At 41.1% G+C, this 9,128-nt stretch overlaps 1 protein-coding gene across 1 annotated transcript; it reads left to right on the top strand.

The window, feature by feature from the left end:
- The first annotated feature begins 2,606 nt into the window (after window positions 1–2,606).
- Window positions 2,607–3,563, top strand: LOC123783504 (olfactory receptor 10R2-like). Its single transcript, XM_045784275.2, has one exon. It carries the CDS (start codon window positions 2,628–2,630, stop codon window positions 3,561–3,563), a length of 936 nt encoding a protein of 311 aa, XP_045640231.2. The 5' UTR covers window positions 2,607–2,627.
- Window positions 3,564–9,128: the final 5,565 nt, after the last annotated feature.

Genomic DNA, 9,128 nt, shown 5'->3' on the forward strand with positions numbered 1-9,128 from the left:
TTCTGCACATGAAAGACCTCGGAAGAGATAGCCCTGTGTCGCCTCCTACAGTATGGGTTCTGACATTCAAGTCTCTTTCCTTAATCTGCAACAGCTTTCAGCCCCTAATGAGCTACCAGGCAACCTGGAACTAATTGCCAACTAATTGCCACACCAGTTTTCTTCCTGTTCTCTTTCTATCCAATTTGACCTGTGAGATTTGGGGTCCATGGTGTTTCCTGCATCCTCTCTCCTCATTGAAGGGATTGGAACTATGCCAAAAATAATATTGCAACAATGGTTCCCTGGAGTTTTGGGAAGTATAAATATAACCCAGCATGTTGGCACCACAGCTAATAAGAGACCAAAGAAAAGTTTTTCAATGATGCTTTAGGGGATACTTCTCAGAATTCTCAGCAGAGGAGGTAGGAATCCACAGTTTGGGGCATTGACATGTCAGCCATAGAAGGGAACAGAAAAAAGCCATTTCAGGACAGAAATGATTGTAGTAACATTAATGTTTTAATCTCATTTGATTAGAAGATCTCTGGGTGTCACTGAATTCTAATAGCCATGTGCTAAGGGCACAAAGAGAAATAGCTCCTGTTGGGTTATTTTATGTGAGAAATTAAGTGAAGATAGTGTTTGGGTCCACAGATAGACAAGTGCGAGTCATGATTGATAATTTTAGAAATGTTCTAATTAACCCATGAGCTCTATTCTCGTTAGTGATGGTTACAAAGAGCATGTGAGGATAGCAAGTTGCACATGTCTATGGCAGCTTAAAAACATAGAGGATACTATAGGGCTTTGGTGAGATAAAATAAAACAGGGCATCACCAACAGAGCTGTAACAGGCACAGGGACGGCTTCAAACCAATGACATAAAATATTGTTTCCCAGAGCTCACGGAATGGCTTCCTTCTCTATCCACCATCCCTGAAAGACTGGTTCTTTCAGAAGTCTTCCCTGGGTAATTGAAAAAGAAAGGGCAAGTACCTATGACTCCCTGTCAAGAGTGAGCTCTCCACATTTAGTTCATTCAACTTCCATTGTCAAATGTCTCATGAAACTATTCTCTGGTGACAATGGTGTGCCAGGAAAAGTGTCATAGGAGAAAAAAGGGTAAAAGGAGGGTCTAACTGAGATGTTTTTCCTTACAGACCTTCCACTGTCTTTAGACCTCATTATCCACATATTGTGCAAAGAATCTACGGCATAAGCCTTAGAGATGGGAACTGAGGAGGTAAATGAACGCCATTCCTTGGGGAAGAGCCTGGCGCTGTGCTTTCGTTAGCCATCAAGAGATGCAGAGAGGATTGTGAAGAGCCAGAGTCATAGACAGAAAAATAAAACTGATACTTCTGCTACCAGCCTTCTCGGAAAGGCAAGGGAACCTAAAGTGGCATCGCTCAGAGCTGGCGTGGGTGAAAGAACTTCACCCCGAAGGTGTGGGCTCAGTAGTCAGTTGGTCTCTCGAACTGAGCCACATTAGCTAAGGAATTTCATTTTGTAATCCATACGTGTTTTCATTTTCTTCAATTATTTGGTTGTTTGGGATGTTTGTTTATTACTTTATTAAATTCAAACTTGATTTTGAATGAATTGAGGGGAAAGGATCTGCCCATCAATTAGTGGGGAAAAATTGCAGGAGCTGAACCCCTCAAGATCAGGTGTGTCCAATGCAGCGGTGAGCTCTGTTGGAATTCCAGGGAAAATGTGCAGAGATATAATGGCTCATACTGAGGAGAGGTCTACATGGGTTGGATGGATTTCTGTCCGAAGTTTTAAACTACAATTATAGCAGAACTCTAAATCAGGTTGCTCTTCCTGGGGAGTGTTATGCAGGTGGTAAAACCAATGACCAGCCTGACTGTGAGAACCTGAGATCATTCTAGAGCTACTTCAGTGCACTAAGGCTCCTTCCAACTCCCCTCTCTCCAGGGGGTCAAACAGGTTGTGGGATTTAATCAAAAGATAAACTGACATCGACGCATTATTATTATCATTAAAAATATGCACAAATAGGAGTTGGGTTTGAATGTTAGTTCGGTAGTTTTGTAAAAATAAAATTATATAGTTAAAAAAAAAATCGGAGGTGGAAGTATGCTTCAAGCCCATCCAAAAGAAAACATCAGAAGAGCTAGCCACCTCTTCCTGAAGATTAAACAACATGGGTGGCAGAAGCTGTCATCTACTGACAGTCTACAATGGGCATGTGCTATGTTAAGTGCTTTAATTTCCATGAGGAACTGGGGAGAGAGGTGCTGTGAGCATCTTTATGTTACAGATGGGAGCACGGAGGCATGGAGGGCTGTGCAGGTGAAAAATGGCAGAGCTGGATTGCCACACGGGAACTCTTCAAACATTCCCATTCCCTAATTGCTATTCGAAACAGGCAGTGTGAAAGAATTACCTAGACCTCAGCACTATAAGAGATGCAGAAATGTCACTGGAAACAGGTGCACTCTGTTTTGAAACAGCTCCATAAATTGACATGATCAACAGGCCATTCCTGCCAGCATCTGCCTTTCCTCTTCTACTTGCTGTTCCTCAACCAGAGTGGGATGAACTACCTGCATCTTTAGGGTAAATAAAGTCTATTCCTTCCTTCCTGTTCTCTGTAGGTCAGTCTTGGGGACCAAGTGATGCAAGCTAACTTCTCCTCTGTCACAGAGTTCCTGTTGCTGGGGTTCTCCAACCTTGGAGAAATCCAGCTCATCCTCTTTGCTGTGTTTCTGTGCCTGTATCTGATTATTCTGAGTGGGAACATCACCATTGTCACTGTCATTCGCCTGGATCGCAGCCTCCATGTACCTATGTACTTCTTCCTGGGGATCCTCTCCATCTCTGAGACTTGCTACACCTTTGTCATCCTGCCCAAGATGCTCATCAATCTGTTGTCTCTGCTCAGAACAATCTCATTTATTAACTGTGCCACCCAGATGTTTTTCTTCCTTGGTTTTGCTGTCACTAATTGCATGCTGCTAGGGGTCATGGGTTATGACCGCTATGCTGCCATCTGTCATCCGCTTCGGTACCCTGTCCTAATGAGCTGGCAGGTATGTGGACAACTGGCAGCCACTTGTGCTGTGATTGGCTTTTTGTTCTCACTGACAGGCTCCCTCTTAGTTTTTGAACTCCCTTTTTGTGGTCCCAATAAAATCAACCACTACTTCTGTGACATTTCACCAGTTATCCAGCTTGCCTGTACGGAAACCTACATCAACGAGCTGGTCATCTTCTTGGGTGGAGTTCTAGCACTCCTGGTCCCCCTGACTTTCATCTGCATCTCTTATGGCTTCATTGTCCATACCATTCTGAAGATCCCATCCGCTGAGGGCAAGCGGAAAGCCTTCTCCACTTGTGCGTCCCACCTCACTGTGGTCATTGTCCACTACGGCTGTGCCTCCTCTGTCTACCTGCGGCCCTCAGCCAAGTTCTCATCTAACAAAGACAGGCTTGTGACAGTGACCTACACAGTTGTGACTCCATTGTTGAACCCAATGGTTTATAGCCTCAGGAACAAAGATGTCCAGACAGCCATACAGAAAGTGATTGCCAGAAGAAGATTTTTATCCTGAAGCTCTGTGAGAACACATTGCATCTACTAAAACTTCCTTTCTGAGGATGTAACAATAATTATAAAGCTGATAATACTGTCGCCTTCCATTCACATAGCATGGTATCGCCTCCCAGTGCAAGCTGCCCCAGGGTATTATTTTGATAGACATTGTGGAGTGCAGCCGTGAATTTGGGTTGATTGTCAATCAGATACAAGTCTCAAATACCTTTAAAGTTGCACAAGTATTTTGATTTTTCAGAACTGGAAACAGGTGTACTCTGAGTAAATAAGAATGCTTTTATTCTATTCCAGGAACGATAGGTAGTATGTTAGGAAAGGTAATTCAGCCATCACAACTTCTCAGTGATTTAGGAAAATCATAGCGGGGTCCTTCACAAAAAACCATGGGTAAAATGAAATAAAATCTAACTGAAAATTATTACTAAAACCATGAGCCATTGATGTTGGAAAGGTTCCAAGGCTATCACTTCCAATCGCATTCTCATTATAGAGTCCCACCTGCAGTACCCCAGCCTCTGACTGACGGCTACCTAGGGGCATCCCTAAGTGTTATCAAGTCCCACCATTATGTCTCTTCCTCCTTTTGGCCCTAGTTATTATCTCTGGAGATGCATATCTTATGTCTAATATTTCACTTACACAGAAGCAGCTCAAACATTTGAAGAGGGTAATGCATTTTCCTTTGCAGAACCTTTAACTCAGCATGACTCCTTTGACCTTCATGATAACTCAGAGTCCATAGACCCCTCAAAATCCTGGTCATCATTCTCTGAATTATTTTCAAGATATTTCCCATTTTGTTAATAGTATTCTTCAAATGGGTCACCAGGAAATGGGTGCAACATTCCAGGTGACAAGATAGTCATCTATGTTGTGCTGGAAGTCAATTTTTTGTTAATACAGCTTCGATTTTTTTCCCTCCTATTGCCTGGTAATTTCTGTCACATGCATGCTCTTCCCTAACTTCTATGTCCCTTAGACTAAAGGATTTTATGTTGTATATCCACAGTCCTAATCTTACGAAGCCTATTTTGGTTAGTTTAGTTTCGTTGTATTATTCTCTAAGGCGATCTCATTTTTGGTATTTTTCCCCTTAAGTCTCTGCCTTTGACTTGAGGCTAGAATATCCAGCTCTGTTCATACTTCACTTACGACCTTGAGCCTCCTGGTTATCTCTCGTAACTGCGCTCTGTTCCTTCTTCTAGAACTGGAGGCTAAACAGTATATCGTAGTATCGTAGTAGAAACACAATGAACAGTGGCTACGTGGATTCCAATACTGATCTATGCTCACTGGCAAAGAGCACTGGGCTGGACCCACGTGCCTGCCAAGTGCCCGTTGTGATGGTTCACGTGCTCAGAGGTTTTCCACCTTCATCTCGAGTGCTCTACAAAACAAAGTCACTTTCTCCATCTCCAGAAGTTCTGTTGAGGACCACTCCCATTTGACATCTGCTCCCCTGAAATCACAGAGGGCGTGCCCTTCCCCAGCATCTGTGAGTTCTAGAAAGAAATAGCCCCTCCCTTCCACAAGTACACCCTGGGAGACGAGGTCAGGTCGGTGGGCAAGAAGACAAGATGATTTGTGACACGGTAGGGATTCCCTGGGCTGCCACGGGGCTCCGGCAATCTCCTGGTGGTCAGACAGTGGGAGCGGGAGCCTGAGGGAAATTGGGCATGGCTTTCTGAAGTGTGTCAGGGAATCTTTTGAGGCGCTTGAGAAGTCCTCTCTATTGTCACAGAGTCCGGTGCCACAGTTTGTTCCCTGTCCAGTCCCTCACTGTTCCCCCCTCATAGACCTTACAAGTCACTGTTGTGGTCATGATGCTCCATAACAATGGCGTTCTTGGTAACCGCTCTTAAAGGTCATGTTCTGTGCTTTGTTGTTCAGGACTTCACTTTCTCCTCGCGTCCAACAAAGCCCCACTATGACGAGACTAAGTGGGCAGGAAGGGTGCAGAGGGTCAGGTTTCCAGATCCAGAGATGATCTAGAGAAGACAGTCTCTCCCCTACGAGACTCCCCTCGCTTCTCACACTACTTTTCCTGACTCTGCGGTCAGAACATCAAGCCAGCCCTCCTGATGACTCTCCTCAGAGTTTCACTTGTCCTTTTAAAATGGTTGTTTATATAATAAAAGACGAGATAAGTGTTGTAGGGCAACACCTCAACCTTAAAACCCCAGCGATCTAACTTCTCCCTCATTCCCTTTGAAGTTAAACGCGGCTGGAGAAAATTTTATAATAAATCGGATTATTGCAATAAGCTGATAACCAACATCTTCAAATGTAAAATTTTTACATTTTTTTTTCTGAAAAAATATCAGCCTATTCTTTGCAAAAGCTGTTGCACGTATGCTCACGTCTACCTAAAACATCAATTAACTGCTCCCCTCCAAAGCCCTCTGCCGCAGTCCCTCCAAACACTTCGGCGCTCTAGGCCGCTGCGCGGTTCTTCAGGGGAAAGCACCAGCTAGCAGACTGAAATGCCCTGTTCCTCTTGTCACCGACTTTACAAATGCACTCGCCCCACAATTATTCTGACATCTTTTTCCATTCCTGTTACAGCACAAGGCGTCCCCGTCGGGTTGTCAAATACACTTCCTTTCCCTATGCCCTGCATTCTGTCTGTTCCTTATGTGTCGGTGCTCCCTGAATCCCTCTCGATGTAGCCAGGGGTCTTCCCCCATCCTGGACAACAGGGACCGACAGCTGACATGACGTGGAAAGATCCAAAAGAGCAGGTGTCTATTGTTTTCCAGATTGGACGCTGTCAGCGTAGTTATGGCAAAGCACACACACCCTCCTAAGCCCTGAGGTCAAGAGAAGCCGGAATGGCTTGAAGAACTCAGACAATCCATCCCAGAGAAAGACTTGTTTTATTTCCCCTTGATTTGTGAAGTTTTCAGGCAGGAAAAGCAGCCTGAGGATAGATATTGGAAAATGAATCAACGGACTGCTATCAGTGCAATTTTAGTAAACCAGCTTTCAAACTCCATCCATGATTTACTCTTCTTCCAAATATTTACTAAGCACCGGCCTTTTGAGGGGAGATTTAAAAAAAAGGTAAAAGAAACAGCACTCCTGTTTTCAAAATCGTAAATCTGCACTGACTCCCTCAAACAAGGGCGGTGTTCTAGTTCATGAAATAAAAGATGATGATAGTTATCTTTATTACATTGTAAGCGATACGCCCTTTCCTTTAGCTCCCCTTCCTACACATTTTTAAATTAAAATATATGTATATATATACCAACGTCCTCAAATTTTATTATTATTTATTTGTAGTATTAAATAATATATTTGTAATATATTTTTATAGTATCAAATAATATATTTATAATATATTATTTATATTTCTTATATAAATAATAATATAAACATATTAAAAATTACTATTTAATAACAAATGATATTTATTATTTTATTTATTATATTTATTATATATTTACTTCTTATTATTATATAAATCTATTTATTAAGTTGCCTCGAGTAACTTAATGAATATCAATAAAGTAAGTAACAACTGTTGTTCCTACCAAGATGGGTTAATAGAAATTGGAGTTGAACCCCCACCTTAAAAAATTAAATGCTGGGAAAAAATACACAAAAGGGCAGTTTTCAGACATTGGCCAACAGGCAGCATAAGGCCCCCAAGAGAAGAGATAGCACAGACATATAACACTTCCATCATCACAGAAAGTCGCCCTAAAACAAACACTTGCAAGCCAAAAGTGAGATAAAATGGAATTGATTAAAATGGAATCTACTCAATTAATTTAAAAAGGCAGTAAAAATGGGATAAAAATTTAAGACCACAGATTATTCAATTGGATAAACAGAAATCCACTTATATACAGTCTCTAAGGTGCCTGCTTTACCTATGAACCACAGGTGGGTTGAAGATAAAAAGACAGGAAAACTAGATACCGTGACCCCCCAATGAAACACAAGCTGTAGTGACTATATGAATACCAGCTAAAGGTAATTTTAGAACAAGGGACATTCCTTGAGATAAAGGGTGTAATTTCAGAATAATAAAGTGTTCAATTCAGCAAAAGAACATAAAAATCCCAAACGTGTATGTAGAAAATCATAAAAACTGAAAACTCATTAAGTAAAACACTGATAACACACAAATCTGCATTCTAGTTAGGAGTTCAACACTTTAGTTTCAGTAACTGAAAGGACGAGGACACCTCAAATAGGGTTATAAAAGGACAAGGATACACTCTATTTGTAGCTAGAAAATATATAAGGATTATCAATGTAATATAATCAATGTAATATAATATATAAAGGTAGGATAAAATGTACAAGATTTTAGCAATACTGTTAACCAATACAATCTAATTATAGCTATTGATAGTTACTGAATGTTCCACCCCAAAACAGAATAAACATTTTTTTAAAAGATTTTATTTATTTATGTGACAGAGATAGAGACAGCCAGCGAGAGAGGGAACACAAGCAGGGGGAGTGGGAGAGGAAGAAGCAGGCTCATAGTGGAAGAGCCTGATGTGGGGCTCGATCCCATAACGCCGGGATCACGCCCTGAGCCGAAGGCAGACGCTTAACCGCTGTGCCACCCAGGCACCCCAGAATAAACATTTTTTCAAGTATGCAAGGAATACATATCAAGATAGCCCACATGCATGGCCATAAGCAAGTCTCAGAATATTTTGTAAGATTCAATTAATATGTAAGGATATGTTCTCTGGTTACAATTAAGTTAAAACTAAAAAATGTTAACAAAGAGACCTCAACAACATACCAACCAGACTATTAACACTTAAATCACACACTTCTAAATAGCTGATAGGCCAAAGGGGGAAAATCACAAAAGAAATGAGAATTATTTTAAACTAAATAACATGAAAACATGACCTACCAAAATTATTTGGAGACAGCTAGAGCAGGGTTTAGGGGGAAATTTATAACATTAAATGCTTATAATACAAAAGAAGAAACCCAAATCTACAGGCTAAACTTCTGTCTTAAGAAAAAAGAACAAAGAACAAATTACAGTACGCCCAGCAGTAGAAAAGATATTATATATGTTCTTCACACGATAAAATAGTAAAGAGAAAATCAACAGGGGGTCGCCTGGGTGGCACAGCGGTTAAGCGTCTGCCTTCGGCTCAGGGCGTGATCCCGGCGTTATGGGATCGAGCCCCACATCAGGCTCTTCCACTATGAGCCTGCTTCTTCCTCTCCCACTCCCCCTGCTTGTGTTCTCTCTCTCGCTGGCTGTCTCTATCCTGTCAAATAAATAAATAAAATCTTTAAAAAAAAAAAAAAGAAAATCAACAGAAAACTAACAAAATCAAAGTAATTTTATTGAAAAAAGTCAATAAAATTGATAAATCTCTAGGGATCAAGATAAAAGATAAAAGAGAGAAGGCAGATTATTAATATTAAGCAATAAGCAAGAGGTATCTTACATATACTATAGACATTGAAAGAAATATCATGGACAGCTTTATGCTAGTAAATCTGACAAATTAAATGACATATTACTTGAAAGACAAAGTTTCAAAGCTCACTCAAGAAATAAACCAATAAC

Source organism: Ursus americanus, chromosome 2 (genome assembly GCF_024610735.1).
Source record: "Ursus americanus isolate L20-20 chromosome 2, mUrsAme1.1.p, whole genome shotgun sequence".
Lineage (NCBI taxonomy): Eukaryota > Metazoa > Chordata > Mammalia > Carnivora > Ursidae > Ursus > Ursus americanus.

What these genes read in the sequence shown, in the direction of transcription:
- LOC123783504 (XM_045784275.2), top strand. Translation starts at nt 2,628, where the DNA reads ATGCAAGCTAACTTCTCCTCTGTCACAGAGTTCCTGTTGCTGGGGTTC.